General features: G+C 64.3%; 1 protein-coding gene across 2 annotated transcripts; it reads left to right on the top strand.

The window, feature by feature from the left end:
* The first annotated feature begins 1,509 nt into the window (after positions 1–1,509).
* Positions 1,510–19,785, top strand: CAMTA2 (calmodulin binding transcription activator 2). Of its 2 annotated transcripts, XM_029055299.2 has the most exons (23): positions 1,510–1,543; positions 2,767–2,864; positions 3,272–3,375; positions 3,486–3,553; positions 3,649–3,784; positions 3,977–4,048; positions 5,016–5,169; positions 5,630–5,770; positions 6,141–7,087; positions 7,530–7,656; positions 8,307–8,441; positions 10,714–10,829; positions 11,332–11,528; positions 11,783–11,861; positions 12,148–12,364; positions 12,711–13,021; positions 13,751–13,947; positions 16,220–16,403; positions 16,621–16,692; positions 16,805–16,825; positions 17,268–17,434; positions 18,265–18,339; positions 18,592–19,785. In XM_029055299.2, exons 2-23 carry the CDS (start codon positions 2,834–2,836, stop codon positions 18,653–18,655), a joined length of 3,615 nt encoding a protein of 1,204 aa, XP_028911132.1. In that variant the 5' UTR covers positions 1,510–1,543; positions 2,767–2,833; the 3' UTR covers positions 18,656–19,785. The 2 variants fall into 2 exon arrangements, with proteins under 2 accessions (XP_028911132.1, XP_028911133.1); XM_029055300.2 differs by lacking the exon at positions 16,805–16,825.
* Positions 19,786–21,491: the final 1,706 nt, after the last annotated feature.

Raw genomic sequence — 21,491 nt, 5'->3', positions numbered from 1 at the left:
CAAGCGCTCAGTACAGTGTTCTGCACACAGCAGGCGTGCAATCAATACCACCGATGGATTGGTTGGGAAGGGGAGACTGGTATATTGTGCCCGCACACTTCGTTCCTCCAATGCTACCCGTCTCACCGGAGAAGCAGCGTGGTGGAAAGAGCCCGAGCTTGGGAGTCAGAGGTCATGGGTTCTAATCCCGCCTCCGCCACTTGTCAGCAGTGTTACTTTGGGCAAGGCACTTCTCTGGGTCTCAGTTCCCTCATCACTAAAATGGGGACTAAGACTGAGCCTCATGTGGGACGACCTGATCACCTTGTAACCCCCCCCCCCAGCGCTTAGAACAGTACTCCGCAGATAGTAAGCGCTTAACAAATACCACCATTATTATTATTGTTATTATTACTTCCTTCTTGTCGATCTCCCTGCCGACCCCTCACCTACGGCCTGGCTCTGGCCCGAAACGCCCTTCCTCCTCAAATCCGACAGACGACTCCCACCCCCCCAAGCCTTACTGAGGGTCCATCTCCTCCGAGAGGCCTTCCCTGACTGCGCCTTCCTTTCCTCTTCTCCCCCTCCCTTCTGCGTCGCCCGGCCTCGCTCCCTTTATTCATCCCCTCCCTCGCAGCCCCACAGCGCTCGTGTCCGTCTCCGTCATTTCTTTATTTCTGCCTCTCCCTCTTAGTCTCTAAGCTCACTGTGGACGGGGGATGTGTCCGTTGTAATAACGAGATGTGTTTATTCATTCAGTCGTGTTTATTGAGCGCTTACCATGTGCAGAGCACCGCACTAAGCGCTGGGAAAGTACAGTCCGGCCACAGATAGAGACCTACCCAGCCACGGGCTCTCGGTCTAGAAGGGGGGGAGCCCGACAAGTTAAAGGGCTTACTCTGCGCCAAGCACTATTCTACGAGATAATAAGGTTGCCCCACGGGGGCCTCACGTTTAATCTAATCCCCATTTTAGAGATGAGGCAACGGAGGCCCAAAGTCAGGCGGCCGACCAGGGGCGGAGGGGCACTGATGATGATGATGATGTTGGTATTTGTTAAGCGCTTACTGTGTGCCGAGCACCGTTCTAAGCGCTGGGGGAGACACAGGGGAATCAGGTTGTCCCCCGTGGGGCTCAGAGTCTTCATCCCCATTTTACAGATGAGGGAACTGAGGCCCAGAGAAGCCAAGTGACTTGCCTACAGTCCCACAGCTGACAGGCGGTAGAGCCGACATTCGAACCCATGACCTCTGACTCCCAGGCCGCGGCTCTTTCCCCCGAGCCCTGCTGCTTCTCATATTATTGTTCTCAGAGGGTCCTCTCCCGAGCGCTTCGTAGAGCGCTGTGCACACGGTGAGCGCTCGGGATGGAGCTAGGGCTGAGGGCCGGAGGGGGCCCCTCACGTCAGGAATCCCCCCCGCCCCGTTAAGCGGGAGCCCCCCGGCCCCGCCCCCGCCCCCTTGCGCGGTGACGTCAGACGCCGCTGTCACGGCCGGGGCGGGGGGGGGGGGGCCGGTCTTGGGGAGAATGGCCGCCGCCGCCGCCGCCAGCGGGACCCCGGGAGGTAAGAGGCGCCGGGGGCCGCGGCCTCCCGCCCCAGCGCCAGGGGGCGCCGCCGCGCCCATCCGCCCCCCCCGGGTCTCCCCTGCCCCCTCCCCCCCCCCGCCGCGGCCACCCCCGACCCCCGCGGGGGACGGCGACGCTCCGGGGACCGTCCCTCCTCCCCGGGCCTCGCGGACGGGCTCCGGGCCGAGGACGGCGGTGGCCGCCGGCCGGGATGGGGGGACCCCCGGGGCGCCCCCGCCGGGGATCACCTTGACCCCGGCGCGCCCTGCCCCCCCCCCCGGAGAGCCGGCCGCGGGGCGGGGCGGGGCGCGGGGGACGGGACGGACCAGCCGGGACCAGCCGGGATGGAGCGCCGCCGCCGGGCCGGGACCGTCGCCCACCCCTCCGAGCCCCGTCCGCTTCCTCCCGCCGGCGGGGGCGGAGGGGAGCGGGGCGGGAGGCCCTCGGGACGGACCCACCGGGGACCCCTTCGGGACGGACCCACCGGGGACCCCTCCGTGGGTCCCTTCTGCGGCCCCGGGGTTGGGCTCCCGCTCCGCAGGGAGGGCGTGGGGGGCGAAGGGCGGCGGTGAGAAGAGCCGACGGGAAGAACGGGGGTCTCCGTCGGGGGGGAGGGGGCGGGGAGGAGAAACCGAGGCTGCTTCTCGAACCGAGCGCCGGTCGGTGGGCCAACCGATGAAAAGGGGGCGGCGGCTGAGCGGGGAGCACCCTGGGGGGCGTCTCGGGGCCCGGCCGGGCTTCGTGGGGTGCAGAGGGCATCGTCCAGCCACGCCCCCTCCCCCCTCCACCCCCTCCATACCCCTGGTCTCCATCCCGGCCCCCCCCCCCGACTCCCGCCCCCGTCGGCCTTCCCATCCCTCCTTCCTCTTCTGTCTCGCTCCATCCCTTCCCCTGCTTCCCCCTGCCTGTCCTTCCCCCGCCTCCGCCTCGCCCCTTCCGTCCAGCCCAGGGGATCCCAGGGCAGTAGGGAGGGACACCTTGGGGCCGGAGACGTTTAGCCGGTCCTGGACAGCTCCTGGCAGATGGTGTTTCCTGCTCCGTTCACCTTCTCCCGGAAGCTCATTCGTCCCCAGGGTCCCCCCGACCCCGGCCCTCTGCTCCCCTCAGGGACCCAAGCCCATTTCCTAAGCCCAGGCAGCCCTCCACCCCCTTTGCTGCAAGAACAGGGGGAGCAGGCCGCGATCGGAATCGCAACCCCGACCCCACCCTCTCTTCCCACAGCTCGAACGCCCCCTCCCCCCGGCCCCCCTGGCCGGGGGTGACCTGGCTTCCCGGAGCCGACCCGACCATGAATAACAAGGACCCAACCGAGGTCGCCGGTGAGTCTGCCCCGACCCCTTCGTCCTTTGGGGCCTCTCGGACCCTTCCCCCCACCCCGAGCGCGACATCCCCACCCCAGGCCAATCCACGGGCTCCCAGAAGCCTTTTGGGCTCCCTGCAGCTCCTGCTCCTTCTCAAGTCACTTCACTTCTCTGTGCCTCAGTTCCCTCATCTGCAGCAATGGGGTCTCAGTCCCCGTTCTCCCTCCTACTTAGGGGACTGGGAGCCCCTTGGGGGACTTGATTAGCTTGTATCTAGAGCTTAGTTCAGTCCTTGACACAAAGTAAGCGCTTAACAAATACTATTATCATCATCATCATTATTATTGTTCTCAGATGGGAGTGGGGGTGCGGGTGGGAGGGCCGGGGGCCAGGCTCACCTCTCCCCATCTGGTTTCCCTGCCCAGAGAACAGCCACCACCTGAAGATCTTCCTGCCCAAAAAACTGCTGGAGTGTCTCCCCCGCTGCCCCCTGTTGCCCCCAGAGAGGCTCCGGTGGAACACCAATGAGGTGCCCGGGAGAGGAGGGGGGCATCTCGGGGTGGAGGAGGGAACCCCGGAACAGGTTGACCGTGAAGCCTGACGGCGTCTTGTCCTTTTTCCCCCTCCTCCCGCCCCCAGGAGATCGCCTCCTACCTGATCACCTTCGAGAAGCATGATGAGTGGCTGTCCTCCTCCCCCAAGACCAGGTGAGGGAGGTCGGGGAGAGGGGGAGCGGAGAGGTCAGCCCCGGTTCGGTCCCAGGGCCCTCAGCTCCACCTCCTTCCCCCGCTTCCCTCCCCAGGCCCCAGAATGGCTCCATCATCCTCTACAACCGCAAGAAGGTGAAGTATCGGAAAGATGGCTACTGCTGGAAGAAGCGGAAGGATGGGAAGACCACCCGCGAGGACCACATGAAGCTTAAGGTGCAGGGCGTGGAGGTAGGGGCCACCGCCCTGTCCCCCATCCCCACCCCCCAACTCACCTCCTGGGCCGGGCCTGGGGAGTTCTGGACCTTCTGTGGGGAGGAGTGGGGAAGGTCCGCTGGTGAGGAGGAGGAGGAAGAGGAGGAACGTGACTCCTCCCACACTCGGCCCTGTTTCGTCCTCTCCCCCTCCCCCTCCCCCCCCCAGTGCCTCTACGGCTGCTACGTTCATTCTTCCATCGTCCCCACATTCCATCGGCGCTGCTACTGGCTGCTGCAGGTAAGGGGATTGGGGGAGAGAGCTGGTAGGGGAGTAGTGTTCCTGGGTCCTCGTGGCTGGGATTGGGGGGCTTGGAAGAGTGGGTCGCCTAGGTTTCTTGGGGGTCTTTAACGGGGAGGAGACAGGGGCTGTAGGGGAGGGTTACCAGAGGCCAGTGGGGTGGCCAGCTTGGGGGGCACAGGGGAGGGATAAGGGCAGACGCGGGTCCAGACTGATGCCAGTTTCAAGGAAGAGCCTCTGCCTCCTCGGGGTGCCGGGGGGGTGGTAAGCTGAGGCTGGGCAAATGCCATTAAAAAAAATCATGGTATTTATTAAGCACTTACTGTGGGCCTGAGCACTATGCTGAGGCCTGGAGTAGGTCCAAGATAGATCAGATGCTGTTCCTGTCCCTCGTGGGACTTACAGTCTGAGAGGGAGGGAGACCCAGGTACCTTACCCCCATTTTACAGATGAGGAAACCAAGGGTCAGAGAGGTTAAGGAACTTGCCTGAGGTCCCATGGCAGGCCAGGAGTAGACCTGGGGCCTGGAGCCCCGCCCCGTGTCCCACGGGCTCCTTTCTTTCTCTTCCCCCATCCCCACCCAGTTTTTTGGAGGTGCTGGGTAGAGGGAGGAGTGGGGTGAAAGAGGAACAAGCACTCAGGGGAGTGGGATGCAAAACCGAGGGGTTCGGGGGTACCCTGACCCTGGCCTGAGAGATAGGGACCGAGGAACCAGAGCCTGGCCCAGACTGAGCTCTGCCTGTCTCCCCCACTGACCTGTCCCCATCACAGGCTGGGGGAGTCACTCCCGTCCCCCAGAACTGAGTCAGCCTGGCTCCTGGAACTCACTTCCTGGAGGCTGGAGGGTGGCCTGGGGGCGGTTCCCGTCCTTACTGTTCTCCAGGAGACGGATGAGGGCGAAGGGGTGAGGGCCAGGGCACGGAGACCCCACGGTTTCTCACGGTCCCCTGGTCCCCGTCGCCCCCAGAACCCCGACATCGTCCTGGTTCACTACTTGAATGTCCCAGCCCTGGAGGATTGTGGTAAAGGCTGCGGCCCCATCCTGTGCTCCATCAGCAGTGACCGGCGCGAGTGGCTCAAATGGTCCCGGGAAGAGCTCGTGGGCCAGCTGAAGCCCATGTGTAAGGATTGCGGGGGCCAAAGAGGGCGCGGGGGTGGGACGGACGACCCCGTTGTCCCACGCGCACCTCCCGGCAGCCCGTGGGGCTCCCGGAGCTGAGCGAGGGCGCAGCCCCGGGGACCGCCGGGAGCTGGAGTGTGTCACGATTTGGATCGCGAGACGGGGGGGCGGCCGGAGGACGAGACTCCCCGGCCTCCTGCTGGGAGCAGGTTCCTAGAACGGGGGGTGGGGAGGGGGGCCGGGGTTCCCATGGGTGTGCCTGCCCAGGGACACACTGGGAGCTCGGCGGGAAAGGGGAGCGCGGCTCTCCGGGAGAGACCGAGTCACCGATACCTCCCCAGCCTCTCCAGCGGCCCATCCTGAGGCCCCCCCCAGGCTTATGGGAATCTGGGTGGGCGGGGATCCACGGGGACTGGGCTCTCCCGGGTCCTCATGGCTTCCCTCCACTCCTGGCCCCCCAGTCCACGGGATCAAGTGGACCTGCGGCAGCGGGAACGGGGCGGCGGAGTTCTCGGTGGAACAGTTGGTGCAGCAGATACTGGACACCCACCAGGCCAAACCCCCGCCACGGACTCACGCCTGCCTGTGCAGCGGTGGTCTGGGTCGGTACCCCACCCCCTCCCTCCCTCCCTCCCTCTGTCCCTCCCCGGGGCCCTGACCTTCGACCCCCACCCTCTCCCTCCCCTGGGGCGGGTCCGCCTCCTGCACTATTTGCATGGTGAGTGCATGTCCCTTTGCATGTGGATGATTCCCGGGATCCGGCCCCCGCCGGAGGCCTCCCGGCCCCGTCTGTCCTTGCCGCCCCCCGGCCCCCGCCCCCGCCCCTCTGCCAAGTGGGTGGTCTCCGCCGCCCCCCGGTGGGCCTCTCTGGCACTGCACCCGGCCTCGCCCTGGGGGCTCAGGGGGGCGGGATGGGGTCCTGGGGGAGCGGGCGCGGCGGCCTCTCACTCCCTCCTCCGCCCGTGTCCCCAGGAGCCCCCGGGAGCCTCCCCCACAAATGCAGCAGCACCAAGCACCGTATCATCTCCCCCAAAGTGGAGCCCCGAGCCCTGGTCCCCCCGGACCCTCCGCCGGCGCCCCCCGCCCCGCCCCTGGAGCCCCTGGAGCCCCCGAAGGCCGACGCCTCCCCTTCCTCCTCGTCGTCCTCTTCCTCCTCGTCCTCCTCGTCCTCGTCCTCCTCGGGGTTTGCCGAGGCCCCCGAGGTGACCCCCAGCCCCCCGGCCCCCCTGGGTGGGAGGTCTCGGAGCCGGGGAGCCCCACCCGCCTTGCTCCTGGTGACGGGTCGGGAGCAGCCCCCCGGCGGGCTGACCCCCAGCCAGCACCTGGCCCCGCAGGCCGAGCTGGGCCCGGCCCTGGGCCTGGCCCTGGTCCTGGGGCCCGAGCCCCCCGCGGCCCCCGGCCCCCCGAGCCCGGCCTTCGACCCCGACCGCTTCCTGAACAGCCCACGCCGGGGCCAGACCTACGGAGGGGGGCGGGGCGTGAGCCCGGACTTCCCGGAAGCCGAGGCGGCCCGGGCGCCCCCCTGCCCGGCGCTGGAGCCCGCCGCCGCCCTGGAGCCGGGAGTCCCTGGGCGGGGCAGCCCCCCGCCCGGTGCCCTCCGGGGGAACCGCTTCTTCATCCGGGACGACGACGACGGGGACGGGACGGGGACGGAGCCCCCGGGGGAGACCCCCGCCCCCGAGGCCCCGCCGGCCCCCACGCCCATGGACACGGCCGGCCGGCGGGGAGCGGAGGGGCTGTTTGGGGGGCCCGCGGCGGCCGGCGAGCTGCCCCTGGAGCCCTTCGGGCTGACCTTCCCGGACCTGATGGGCGAGATCATCGGCGAGGACCCCGCCGGGCCCCAGGCCCCACCCCCCGCCGGACCCCCCATGCCCCTCGGGGCCATCACCGACTTCTCGCCGGAGTGGTCCTACCCGGAGGTGAGCGGCCACCCATCTCCTTGCCCAGCCCACCCACTCGCTCCCCCGACCCGCTCCACCCGCCGGGCCTGGTTTCCACGGCAACTGAGCACCACCTGTTTTTCCTGGGTTTCCATGGGAACTGGGAGCCGGCCACCATTTGGGGGGCTCCTTCCTCCCCGGTTCTCACGGTACCCAGGGCCCCACCCTACCCTGTCCCCTTGGTACCCGTGGTCCCGTCCTCCCTTGTTTCCAGGGCAACCGCACCCCAGACCTCCGTGCCCATGACTCCGACAGCACACCCCCTCCCAGCCACTGTCCAGTTAGCATGTCGCCATGTCCGAGGGCCTTAGGCTTCTGGGATCCTGAGCCCCCCCCGCCCCCCCCCAGGCAACCCGCTCTGTCCCCTGGGTGTGACGGTGGGGTCTTGGGGCGGCGGGAACCTGGTGTCCCGTGTCTGCAGGGTGGGGTGAAGGTGTTGATCACGGGTCCCTGGACGGAGGCCTCGGAACGCTACTCCTGCATCTTCGACCAGATCCCCGTGCCTGCCTTGCTCATCCAGCCTGGGGTCCTGCGCTGCTACTGTCCCGGTACGGGGCCGGGGGCCCCCTGGGATTTTGGGGGGGTTGCCCTCTAGACGGTCCAACCTGTCAAGGGCAGGGGTTCAGGGCACCAGTTCGATTGAACCGTCCTTTTCCAAGCACTTGGGAAGCAGCGTGGCCTAGTGGACGGAGCCTGGGCCTGGGAGTTAGAGAACCCAAGTTCTTATTCCCCGTCTCCGCCACTTGTCTGCTGGGTGACCTTGGGCAAGTCACTTCCCTTCTCCGGGCCGCAGTTCCCTCATCTGGGAAATGGGGACTAAGACCGTGGACCCCTGGTGGGACATGGACCGTGTCCAATCCGATCGGGTTGTTTCTACCCTAGCACTTAGTACGATGCCTGGCCCGTAGTGAGTGCTTAACGAAGTGCTCAGTGCAGTGCTCTGCACCCATTAAGTATCACCAGTTGATTGACCGCGATGCACTGGGAATTCGGGGCCCGATCAGAGGTTGGGGGCTCGGGTAACCCGGGGATTGGAGGGCACGGCTTCCTGAGGCCTACAGCCTTCATTTCCCCTAGCAACCGAATGATGAGGCTCCCAGCATTGATGGGGCCGGTCCCGGGGGAGGGGAACGGGGAGACTCGGAGGGGAGGAATCCCCGCCCTGAGCCCTAACGGGTGCCCTCTGTCCCCCCCGCAGCGCATGAGGCGGGGCTGGTGTCCCTGCAGGTAGCCGGGGAGGGCGGGCCGCTCTCCGCCTCGGTCCTCTTTGAGTACCGAGCTCGCCGCTTCCTGGCACTGCCGAGTACCCAGCTGGACTGGCTGTCCCTAGATGGTGAGTACCCTGCCTCCGCTTCCTCTCTCCTTTCCTTCCCCGCTCTGCCCACCACAAAACCCTCTCCTTGGCCCCGGCTCCCAGCTTTCTTTCCCCAGAACCCCATTCTCGCTTCCCTTCTCAGGACCCGGGCATCCTGTCCCCCAGCTCTCAGTTCTTCTCCTGTCCCCTTCCAGCTCTCGCCTCCCCCTTCCCCATCAGCTAGGACCCCAGTTCTCTGCCCTTCTCCCCAGGCCCACTTAATGATGACGACAGTAATTGTAATAATAGTTTTCTATGCCATTTGTTAAGCACTTACTCCGGGTCAGTCATATTTATTGAGTCCTTACTGTGTGCGGAGCACTGTACTAAATGCTTGGGGGAGTACAGTGTAATAGACACATTCCCTGCCCACAACGAGCCTAAAGTCTAGGGGGAGACAGAGATTAATATAAAAAAATAAATTACAGAGCCGGACATGAGCGATGTGGGGCTGGGAGGTCGGATGAATAAAGGGAGCAAGTCGGCGCGACGCAAAAAGGAGTGGGAAAAGAGGAAAGGAGGGCTTAATCAGGGGAGGCCTCTTGGAGGAGATGGGCCTTCAATACACCGTTCTAATTTGGGGGTAGGTACAAGTTTAATTAGGTTGGACGCAGTCCCTGTCCCGTGTGGGGCTCACAGTGTATGTAGAAGGGAGACCAGGTATTGAATCCCCATTTTATAGTTAAGAAAACCAAGGCACAGAGAAGTGAAGCGACTCGCCCAAGGTTACACAGCAAGCAGTTGGCAGAACCAGGATTAGAACCGAGGTCCTTCTGACCCCCGGGCCCGGCCTCTCAGGCTGTGGCTGCCGTCCGGGGGTCACCATCACGGAGGGTAGGACCCAGGGGTCCTGACAGACCAAGACCCCCAGTACGCTGGCTTTCTGACCCCGTCCCTTGGTGTCTCGCCGCTAGGAAAGCAGCGTGGCCTAGTGGATAGAACATGGGCCTGGGAGTCCGAAGGACCTGGGTCCTAGTCCCGGCTGCACTACTTGTCTGCTGTGTAACCTTGGCAAGTCCCTGAAGTTCTCTGTTCTTTGTGTACCTCACCTGCAGAATGGGGATTAACGGGACATGGGATTGTATCCAACCTGATTAGCTTGTTTCTACCCAAGCATTTAGTGCTTGGCACACAGTAAACACTTAACAAATACTATTTAAAAATGTATATAAAAATGTCTTGGAGTCCGTGGCCTGTGGTGTCCCCACATCTCCCCCTCCGCTGTCTGCTTTTCCGTTTCCTTCGTTTGTGCTCTTGCTCTCTCACCCCAGGCCGGGGTTGGCTGTCGGGTTCCCCCCGATTCCGGGGGGCATTTCTTCTGGGTGGAAGCGGGTACTGGGATGGGGGGCTTCCGCCCATTTGCTCCTTCGGGCCTCTCCCCGGGAACGATCTCTCCCCGCCGAAGTCGGCGCGTCCTCGTGTCCGTCTCGGGCCCGGGTCTCTACCTCCGTCTCGGTCTCTGGGGGTCCGTGTCCGACTCCCTGCCGGCCTCTCTCCCTCCTTCCGCCCATCCCGGTCTGTCCCTCTGGATCTGCCTCTGACCCTGGCTCCCGCTCCTCCCTCGGCGCGCCCGTCCTCGCCCCTCTCGCCCCCGGCTTCGATCTGCCTCCCTGCCGCCGGCCCCTGGCCGCCTCCCTCGACCTGCCCGCGTCCGAGCTCACGAGGGGACGGATATAGCCCGTGGGTGGCAGAGGCAGGAGGGTGAACCCCGGGCTGGTCCTTCCACCCCGCCCCTTCCATGCAGACAGCTGCCCGAGGCGGGGGAGGGGGCGGGGGAGAGGGGACAGGGGAGGGGGAGAGGGGACGGAGACAGGGCGGGGGGGGCGGGGCGGTGCTTTCAAACCACAGGCTCCGCGCCCCGGCCGGGTGGCAGACGGGACCCTGGGGCCCCCAGCCTGGCCACGGAGGACAGAGGTAGCGTTCGGTTGGGGTGGGGGGCTGTGGGCCAGGGGCTTCTCCCGGGGAGAGGTGGGCGAGGGCCAGGCGCAAGAGAGGTACATCTCGCCGGCCGGCCCCCGTCCTCCCCCCGCCACCTGTGGCCCACCCACTGGAGGTTGGAAAGGTCCCCCAAGTTTGGAGAGGAGGGTCCCAGGCCTCCAGTCTCAGACGGGTTCTCAGTTGTAGGTTCTGGTGCCCCTGGGCGTGCGGGGTCCTCTGCAGTTCTGGCCCCGAGGTTTAGGGGTTCCCAGGGACCCCCATCCCTACGGTCTGGACCGGTCTCCCAGCACGACTCCTCCCCACCCCCTCTCAGATAACCAGTTCCGTATGTCGATCCTGGAGCGGCTGGAGCAGATGGAGAAGAGGATGGCGGAGATGGCGGCCGCCGGGCAGCCCCCTCCTCGGGGGCCCGAGCCCCCCCACGGGCAGGTAGCAGGCCAGCGGCCGGCCGGGGAGGGAGATGAGGGGCTTCCTGACGACTGCGGGTCGGGACCCACCCTCTCCGACCTGACCCTCGCCTTAGTCCTGGCCTCCTGTTCCTTTCTCTGCTGCACCACCCCCCTCCGCCCCCCGCTTCTCTCCCACCTTTCTCTCCCCGCACCCCAATCCTGCATCCCTCCTCCTCCTCCTCCTCCTCCTCCTCCTCGTGTGGCCCTGCCTCTTTCCCCTCCCCCTGACGTCACCCCAGCGCTCCACCCTCCGTGGCGGCTGCTATTCTGGGCTCCATTTTGGCATGCTCACCCTTGGGCTATTTCTGGCCCGAGGGGCGGGGGTGGGGAAGTGGGGGGTGAAGGGGGAGGGTCGTGCGGCCCACATCTTTCCCCTTTTCTCGGGCCAGCCTGGCCCCGAGCCCCATGGCCCGAAGTCCCCCAGGGGGAGGGCTCGGGGATCGGGGCCGGACCCCCTCGGTGATGGGACGGGTCCCCCGCAGGGCGGTGGCGGTGACTCGGGGGCCAGGTTCGAGGCCCGCATCGTGGCCCTCGTGGAGCAGATGATCCCCCGGGCGGGCTGGCGGCAGCGGTGGGCGGAGCGCCTGGCCCACGGGGGCCCTTTCCGTGGCATGAGCCTGCTGCACCTGGCGGCCGCCCAGGGCTACGCCCGCCTCATCGAGACCCTCAGCCAGTGGCGGTGAGCCGGGGGCAGGGCCGGAGGGGCGGGGTGACCGCGGGGTGCCCGGGAGGGGCTCTGGGCCGGCGGCCCCGAGACCCTGACCCTCGGTCCTTTCACCCTCTAACCCCTTGACCTCCTGCTTCCCGGGCTCTCTGTCTTGCCGACCCCTTGCTCTTCCACCTCCGGATGCCCTGCACCCATCACCGCCCCCCGCCCCAACACACACACGCATTCCTGGCCGTCCTGACGGCCACGCGCCGCTGCCCCCTCAGGAGTGCCGAGGCCGAGAGCCTGGACCTGGAGCAGGAAGTTGACCCGCTCAACGTGGACCACTTCTCCTGTACCCCACTGGTGAGGGGGCGGGGGATGCCCAGGACACCCAGGAGAGAGACAGTTGGGCTGGGACCCAGTGTTCCCCCACAAGCCTGGCCGGGGTGGGGGGTGGGGGAGGTCTACACGGTTCGGGACTCTTGGCCTAGGTCCCTTCCCCAGCAACGGGGTCCAGCCGGGGGTCGTCCATGCTGTCCGGGGCGTTGGGTGGGCCTGGGGATTGCCAGTCCAAGTCAGCCCCTGGGTGGGCAGTAAGGGCCGCGGGGTCCCCGTCTGACCCCGGCTGCTCGACCGTCCATCCTCCCAGATGTGGGCCTGCGCCCTGGGCCACCTGGAGGCGGCCGTGCTCCTCTTCCGCTGGAACCGGCGGGCCCTGACCATCCCCGACTCCCTGGGCCGCCTGCCCCTGGCCGTGGCACAGGCCCGGGGCCACGTGCGCCTGGCCCGCTGCCTGGAGGAGCTGCAGCGCCTCGACGCCCCTCCGGACCCCGCCCCCTCCCCGCCCTCGGCCAGCCCCGACACCGGTGAGGGGGCCCCGGCACCTACCACGGACGGGCCGAGTGGTGGGGGGGGGGGGGTAGGGACTGGCCCGGAGGAGGGGGGAGAGGTTGTGGGGCAAGGAGGAAGTTGGTCGGGGGATACCGCCCTGGGAAGGGAGAACCTAGAGGCGGGAAGGCTGATTACCGAGGAGATCGAGGCAGGAGAGAGGTGGAATGGAGGAGGGAAGTGGAAGCTGGGTGATGGAAGAGGAAGGGATTGGAAGGATGGGGGGATGCGGCAGAGGTGCGTGGAGGGAAATGGGAGAGGTTTTGAGACCCCACCCCCCCTTCCTGACTCCAACCTTCTACCCCTTACTCCGGGCGGGCCCAGGGTTGAGCAGCGTCTCCTCCCCCTCGGACTCGTCGGACGTCTCCGTTTCCGTCACTTCGGCTTACTCCAGCGCCCCCGAAGGCAGCCCCCCGCCCCCCTCCATCGAAGTGGCCATGGAGGTGACCGAACTGAGCCACCCACCCCCTCCTCGGGAGCCCGAGGCCCCCGCCCTGCTCATGGACTTCGAGGCCAGCAGCCCCGGGGGACCTCCCTCCCCCCCACCACGGCCCCCTCCCCTGGGAACTCAGCTCCTGGACTTCGGAACTGGGCCCGGTGGGGGCGGCTACCTTCAAGCTGTGGATGTGATCCAGGTACGGAGGGGGCGGGGTCAGGGGTCACTGGGATGGCGGGGCGGGGGGAGGGATGGCAAGCTTAGGAAGAAGGGGGGAGTCGGGCGTGACGGGAATGGCGGTGAGGAGGTTGGCTAGTTTAGCGAGTGGGGGGGGTGGTCCAGGGTCACGGAGATGGCAGTCGGGGAGTTGGCCAGTTTTACAGTCCCTCTAGACTGTAAGGTCGTTGTGGGCAGGGACTGTATCAGTTCATTGTTATGTTGACCTCTCCTAAGCCCTTAGGATGGTGCTCTGACTCAGTAAGCGCTCAATAAATAACAGTCGAAAGAATGAAAAGCTTAGGAAGCAGGGGTTGGGGGGCGATCAGGGTCAGGAGGGCGATGAGGCAAGTTTAGGGAGCAGGAGAGGGTTGGGGACAAGGAGTGGCGGGGGAGACGCAGTTGCCAGAAGAGATATGGTGCTGGCCGCAGGGGGAGGAGGGGAGGCCGGGACGGAACTGACCTTGGGCGGGGGCGGTGGGGGACGAAGAGGCGGGGCAAGGAGGGTCTCCACCCAATAACCAAGAGGCACGGTACTAAAGGAAGCGGGTCTGGGGCATACTCCGGCCAACGGAGGGCTCTGGGGGAGGGGCAAGGGACGGGGCTCTGGGAGAGCCGGTGACGGGGGCCCGGCGGCCGAGGTCCCGTCCTCTCCCCTCCCCGTCTCCCGACCCCTCCCCACGCTGTCCCTCCCACCCACTCCCCCTTCCAGGTGGACATGATCTCCCTGGCCAAGCAGATCATTGAGGCGACCCCGGAACGCATCAAGCAGGAGGACTTCGTGGGGGACTCCGAGGCCGGGGGGCTGCTGCGGGAACGGCCCGGGGCCATGGGGCTCAGCGAGACCATGTCGTGGCTGGCCAGCTACCTGGACAACGTGGACCAGCTGCCCAGCCTGGCCCAGCACAGGTACACGAGGGGGACCGACGTCTTCGCAATCCTCCTCTTGCCCCTCGGAACCCTCTCCTCCACCTCACAGTCATAACCGTGGTATTTGCTAAGCGCTAATAATAATAATTACAGCTCTGGTATTTGTTGAACACTACGTGCCAAGCACCGTACTAAGCGCCGGGGTGAATACAGACAAACCGGTCGGTCACAGTCCCTGTGCCTCACAGCCTTAATCCCCGTTTTACGGATGAGGTAACTGAGGCACAGAGAAGTTAAGCGACTTGCCCAAGGTCACACAGCAGACACGTGGCAGAGCGGGGATTAGAACCCAGGTCCTTCCGACTTCCAGGCCCGAGCTCTGTCCACCAGGCCCCGCTGCTTCAATCAGATCGGACACAGTCCCTGTCCCACACGGGGCTCACAGTCTAGAGGAGAGGGAGAACGGGTATTTAATCCCCATTTTATAGATGAGGAAACTGAAGCACAGAGAATAATAGTAATACTTATGGCATTGGCAAAGTGCTTACAGTGTGCCAAGCATTCTACCGAGCACTTGAGTAGATGCAAGTTAATCAGGTTGGACACGGTCCCAGGTTCACAGAGTAGCAGAGAGGGTGAGCGGGTGTTTTAATACCCATTTTACAGATGAGCAAACTGAGGCCCAGAGAACGATAGTAATAGCGATTAATAATAATTGTGGTATTTGTTACTCTGGGCCAAGCACTGGGGTGGATACAAGACCATCAGGTTGGACCTGGGGCTCACAGTCCTAAGTAGGGCAGGAGAACCTCGGTATTGAATCCCCATTTTGCAGATAAGGAAAGTGAGGCACAGAGATGTGAGCCACCTAGTACGGAGAAGGAGCTCTGTCTGTCTCTCTGGAGAAGGGAGAGAGTCAAGCGGGGTGGATGGTCCTGCCTGGATCACTGGGGGAGAGTCAGGGATGGAGAGGGGAGGGTTTTTTTTGTTTTTAATGGTATTTAAGTGCTTACTATGTGCCAGGCTGGAGTAGAGTCAAGCTACTCGGGTTGGGCTGGCACGGTCCCTATCCCACAAGGAGCTCACGGCCTTAATCCCCATTTTACAGATGAGGGAACTGAGGCCCAGAGAATTGAAGGATTTACCCAAGGTCACGCAGCAGACAAGTGGCCGTGGCGGGATTAGAACTCTTCCCCTCGGAATCGCTAATCTCCCCACCTCCTATCCTCCAGCTGCTGCCTCAGCCTTCTCACCGTCACCTAAGCACTTTTATTACCCAAACCCTCTCAAACCTCTTGTGTACGTACGGATCTTAGGTGATCTCTTATTCCCCGATCTGGAATCGAGTGTCTGCCTCCTCTACTAGACAAGATCCTTGGATGCAGGAATCGTGGGCCAGGGACAAGAGCGAGTGTCAGAGGACCTGGGTTCTAATGCCGAGTCTTGTGTCATTTTGCTTTTTTTTAATGGTATGTGTTAAGTGCTTACTATGTGCCGACCACCGTTCTAAGCGCTAGGGTAGGTACAAGTTAGGTCAGATACGGTCCCTGCCCCACATGGGGGCTCACAGTCTAAGTAGGAGAGAGAACCAGGTATTTAATCCCCATTTTACAGTTGAGGAACTGAGGCACAGAGAAGTGAAGGGACTTGCCTAAGGTCACACGGTAAGCAAATAGCAGAGCTGGGTATAGAATAGGGTAAGCAGCGTGGTACACTGGAAAGAGCACGGGCTTGGGAGTCAGAGTTCCTGGGTTCGAATCCCGGCTCCGCCACTTGCCAGCTGTGTGACTTTGGGCAAGTCACTTAACTTCTCTGTGCCTCAGTTACCTCATCTCTAAAATGGGGATTAAAACTGTGAGCCCCATGTGGGACAACCTGATTACCTTGTATCCCCCAGCGCTTAGAACAGTGCTTTGCACATAGTAAGCGCTTAACAAATGCCACCATTTATTTAACTCAGGTCTTCTGACTCCCAAGCCCAGGCTCTTTCCTGCTGCTCTTTTGGGCCTCGGTTTCCTCATCTGTACGATGGGGATACAATGCCCGCTTAGACCGTGAGCTCCTCGTGCGACCGGGACTGTGTCTGACCTGATTATCCTAGTGCCTACCCCAGCGCTCAGTACGGTGCTCGGCATTATCCCGAGCACCGATGATTATTAGCCCGATGATTATCCTTATCATCACTGATTCTGTCATAGTCCCCCAGCGTACAGTGCTCCGCATGCTCGTTAAAGTGCCGTCGGTTGAGGCGGTGTGCCGGAGGGCAGGGGGACGGGAGAAGCCCCCTCTGATTCCCCCGTGTCCCCCACAGCGAGCTGCCCTTCGAGCGGGGGCGCCTGGCAGTGCCACCCGCCCCTTCCTGGGCCGAGTTCCTCGGGGCCTCGGCCAACGGCAAGATGGAGAGCGACTTCGCGCTGCTGACCCTGTCGGATCACGAGCAGAGGGAGCTGTACGAGGCCGCCCGGGTCATCCAGACGGCCTTCCGGAAGTACAAGGTGGGGCGCGCCCCGGGGGGCTGGCGAGGTTGGGGGGGGACTCTGGAACTTGGGCCGGAGGGCCCAGAGGGCCAGGTCCCAGACGTGCCGGGGTCCGAGAGGCGGGATGGAGCGAGGAACATGCCAAGGCCCATCCAGAAGGGGACGAGCGGGGGTCCGGAAGGGACCGGGGAGGCCACCTGAGGCGCGCTGAGGCCCTTCTCCTCCCGCCCCACAGGGCCGGCGCCTCAAGGAGCAGCAGGAGATGGCGGCCGCCGTCATCCAGAGGTGCTACCGGAAATACAAGCAGGTGAGAAGGAGCCCTTGGCCGAACCCCTCCTCCTTCCTGCACCCGGGCCCCCCCCACCTCATCCTCACCCCCGCCCCGGCCTAGGCTCTTACCCCACTTCTCTCCCCACAAGCTGACGTGGATCGCCCTCAAGGTACTCGGTGGGGGGTGGGGGGTGGGGGGTGGGGTGGGAGGGTGGTCTGACCCCGAGCGGTGAGGGATGTGGGGGGAGTCTGACCTTGTGTGGTGAAGGATGTGGGGGGGTCTGGCCCCGTGTGTTGAGAGATGGGAGGGGTTCTGACCCTTAGGGCGAGGGACTCTCCGGGGAGTCTGACCCCATGTGGCAAGGGATGTGGGGGGTTGAGTTAGGGGGTCCGGGGGAGCTTTCGGAGGGCACCCGGCTCTGCGTGTCCGCTCCCGCGACCCCAGATCTCACCAGTCCGTGCCCTGCGGCGCCCCGTGCTTCGTACGGTCTCCCCGCCGGCCGCAGTCCCCCGTAGCCGCCCCTCCCCGCCCCGGGGTCCGGTCCCTCCGGCCGGGCCTACGCCCACCCCCTGACCGGCCGTCTCTCCGGCGCCGGCCCCGGGCCCGCCCAGTTTGCTCTCTACAAGAAGATGACCCAGGCCGCCATCCTGATCCAGAGCAAGTTCCGCAGCTACTACGAGCAGAAGCGCTTCCAGCAGAGCCGCCGGGCGGCCGTCCTCATCCAGCAGCACTACCGCTCCTACCGCCGACGGCCCCCTGCCCTGCCCCCGCGCAACAAGTACGGCCGCCCCCCTCCCTCTCCCACCTCCCACCACGCCTGGGCTGCCCCACAGCCCCTCCCCTCCGCCCCACCAACTTCTACCCTGTACCCCCCACGGCCTTTTTTTGGGTGCGTCTTTAATGGTATTTAAGTACTCACTGTGTGCCGGGCACCGTGCTAAGCACGGGGTAAATGCAAGCTCATCAGGTTGGACGGTCCCTGTCCTGCATGGGGCTCGCGGTCTTAATCCCCATTTACAGATGAGGGAACTGAGGCCCGGAGAAGTTTAAGTGACTCGCCCAAGGTCCCACAGCAGACAAGTGGCGGAGCCAGGATTAGAACCCAGGTCCTTCGGACTCCCGGACCCGGGCTCCACCCACTGGGCCACTCCGCTTCTCACAGGCTTCTTGCCCTGTCCATGCCCAAACCCCCGTCTCTCCCTGGCCTCCCGCCCTACCCCCTGGGTCCCTCTGCCCTGACCCCTTTCTCTTCCCAGCCCCTTACTCGTCCCCCTACCCCTCCACTCGGAGCTCCCCTGCCCCCCGGCCTCTCCCTGGCCTCCCACCTTCTCCCCCACCCCCTCCATCTGGCCCCCCGTCTCTGCCAAGCCTCTTACCCTGTCCCCGTACTCTTCCATCTGGACCCCCTGCTCCTCCCGGGCCTCCCCCGCCCTTCCCAATCCCCCTCCCGCCTGCGCGCCCCCCCCCCCCCCCCCCCCCCCGTGAGGTCTGATCAGTCGACGACGGCAGGTCACTTGCATCACCCTGTCCCTCTGCTTTTGGCTTGGGGGATGGGAGGGGACGTGCCCCTCCCGCCCCACTTTCTGCTCACTACTCCCTCCCCCGCAGGGGCTCCTTCCTCACCAAGAAACAGGACCAGGCAGCTCGCAAGATCATGCACTTCCTCCGGCGCTGCCGGCACAGGTGACCCCTTCCCCCCTCTCTCCTGCCCACCTCCGGCTTGCCGTGGCCCCCCTTCCCCCCGATTTCCACCTACTCCCTTCCCCAACTTCCCAGGGCCCTTCCCCCTCCCCGCAGCCATCCTTACGCTCCCCCGCACCCTGCCTCCCGCCAAACCCATCAGACACCCCGCTCGGACTCCCACCCGGGGTGATCATCACCCGAGGTTCCTCCGCCTGTGACCCCCGGGGTCTCTCTCTCTCCCTCCCCCGACAGGATGAAGGAGCTGAAGCAGAGCCGGGAGCTGGAGGGCCTCCCCCCGCCCGGCTTGACCACCTGACCCGCCCTCTACCCCCGTCCCCGGCCCTGCCCCGTCCCCGGCCCTGGGGGCATCGGAGTCTTAACCGGGAGGGGTCCCCCTGCGGAGGCGGCGGAAGGATGAGACTGCACGGACGGCTCGGGCCGCCTCCCCACCCCAACCCGCGCTCTCTGCCACCCAAGTGCTTGGCGTTGCCACCCCCCGCCCCCACCTATCCGCGTCCCCGCGGCCAAGTGGGCACGGAGCCATCCTCCTCCGGCCCAACCGTGCATTCTCCGTGGCACCGCCTGGGCCCTCCTCGTGTCCACCCGGCGAGCAGGGGGACGGCGAGGGGCGGGATAGGGCACGCCTTCGACCACTCCACCGCTAGCGGGCGGGCGGACGCTGCCCTCGGAGCTGGGAGCTTTCCCCCACACCACTGGGACCCCCGCCCCCTACTCTGTTCCACACAGCTTGGACCCCCGCCCCTCGTGCTCTGCCCCGCCCCTCGTGCTCTGCTCTGCCCACCTCCCCGGGCACCTCGCTCAGGCCACGTTGCCCCCGAGCCGCCTCGACTGAGCAACTGCATCTCCAGCAGTAGTGCCCGCTCAGAACCGCAGCCCCTGATGGGTCCCCCCTCCCCCCGGCAATGGCCGGGGGCTTTCTTCCTCCCCAAGCCGGGGGTGCCCCCAATTGCTCCATCTCCGGAGGTCTTCGTCTGCCCCCCCACCCCCCGCGTCGTCCTACCAGTGTCTCGGCAGCCTTTGACCTTAACCCCACCCGCCAGCGCCCCAAACCCATCTTCCCTCCCTCATCCCCCCGACCCTCGGCCCGTCCCTCGGGGGGTGCCGAGGGAGGGGTGTAAATAGGAACGTGGGTGGGGGAGGCGCCCTGGGTCTCCCCCACTGCGGGAGCTGTGTACATACTGTAACATACAGATTATAGTGGAGAATCTATTTAAGGGGCTGTGCTGGGGGAAACGGGGGTGGGGGGTGGGGTCGGTGCATGGACCCTAGGTTGGTCTCCCCATTTCCCGCCCCCGCAACCTTGGGGGATGTGGGGGAGGGCCAAACCCCCCCCTTCCCGGGGCCCCAGGCCCAGCTGGTCACCGTTTCTACTTCTGCATGGCCTTGGTTTATACAAATTGCCATTAAAATCATTGCTGCACCAGCCCCCGGCTTCTCCTTCGTCCCGGGGAGGAGAAGGCCCGAACCCCAGGAGTCGGGGGGGGGTCCGGCAAGAAGTCCAAGGCTCCGGAGGGATCCGAGGGGAAGGCGCCAAGGAGTCTTTGGAGCCGAGCTGACAGAGGGAAACGCAAATGAACCATCAGACCCTCTTTGGAGCCAATCGGGGTGGGCAGATGAAACGTCAACCACCTCCCCCACCCACCGGAGCCAGTCGGTTTTGGGCCAGAGGGCAGGAGAGCTCGCAGGGTGGGGTGAGATGAGGGGGAGATGCAAGCCCAAGATGGCGGGGCCCTGAGGGATCGTGACTTCGTGGCCCAGATAATAATAATTCTGGTACTGGTTAAGTCTTTACTATGTACCAGGCACTGTACAGAGCACTGGGGTGGATACAAGTAACCTGTCCAGAGGCAGGATTCATTCAATAGTATTTATTGAGGCAGGATGTGGGCAAGGGGTCGGTGGTGAGGTAGGTGAGTTAGAGGTACAGCGTGAAGGTTGGCATTAGAGGAGCGAGGGAGAGCAGTGAGGTGAGGTAGGAGGGGCCTATAGCATCCCTCTCTCCTCCAGTCCAGAGGATGTGGGAGGGGCTGGGGCCCGCTTTTATTTTAAAGGTTTTTGTTGAGCGCTTACTGTCTTCCAGGGACCGTATTAAGTGCTGGAGTGGATACAAGCTAATCAGGTCGGATACAGTCTCACAGTCGTAATCCCCATTTGACCGATGAGGGAACTGAGGCACAGAGAGGTGAATTGATTTACCCAAGACCACAGAGCAGGCAAGTGCCGTCAGCTCTGCGCCAGCCCAACTTGGGTCTGAACCCCGAGCCCAGCCCAGGCCTCCAGAGCGGGGAGAAGGGCTGAGGACTTCCTGGGAGGGGAGGAAAGGAAGAAGGCTGGCTTGCTTCCTTCTTTGGTCCTTCTGAACGTGGGACTCTCTTCTGGAGGGGAAGGAGGGGGCGGGGTGTGTTCGGAGGCAGGGGAATGGCCCGCCTCCAGAGGTTCCTGTCAGGCAGGGAAGTTAAGGTCCTTCCTGATGTTAAGCTAAGCGAAAGAGAGAAGTCTAACCAACAGGAAACCGGGGAGGTGGGGGGTGGGGGGACGCCGGCACCACCAGCAGATCATTTGAGGGCTCCCAAAACCCAGATATCCCGACCGTCACTCCGTGACCGTCTGCCCCCCGCATATATATTTTGAGAGTCAGAGGACCTGGATTCCAATCCCGGCTCCGCCATTTGCCCGCCGGGTGGCCAGGGGCAAGAAGTCACTTGACTTTTCTGTGCCTCAGTTTCCTCATTTGTAAAATGGGGATTAAACAAATACCCGTCCTCCCTCCTGTGTACATGGTGAGCCTCATGCGGGGCAGGAGCTGTGGCCTGATTCTCTTGCATCTACAGTCTTTCGTGCATAGTAAGCACTTAATAAATACCACAGTTATTACTACAATTATTTTGCTCTCTGGTCCCTCCCCCCGACATCAGAACAGCCCTTTCCTCTGGGGCCTCGGTGAGTAGTCCAGGAAGTCCAACGGAATAAGAGCTGGGGGAGACGCACTTGGATCTGTGACCTTTGGGCATTTGATATTCACCCCACCCCAACCCCAAGGCACCTACGTACCTATCTTTCAATTCCTTATTATAAATTACTCATTTATATTAGCGGCTATCTCCCTCTCGAGACTGTAAGATCATTATGGG

Source organism: Ornithorhynchus anatinus, chromosome X5 (assembly GCF_004115215.2).
Source record: "Ornithorhynchus anatinus isolate Pmale09 chromosome X5, mOrnAna1.pri.v4, whole genome shotgun sequence".
NCBI classification, from domain to species: Eukaryota; Metazoa; Chordata; class Mammalia; order Monotremata; family Ornithorhynchidae; genus Ornithorhynchus; species Ornithorhynchus anatinus.
The sequence above is the reverse complement of the archived record's forward strand: the minus strand, read 5'-3'. Positions and strand labels throughout refer to the sequence as shown.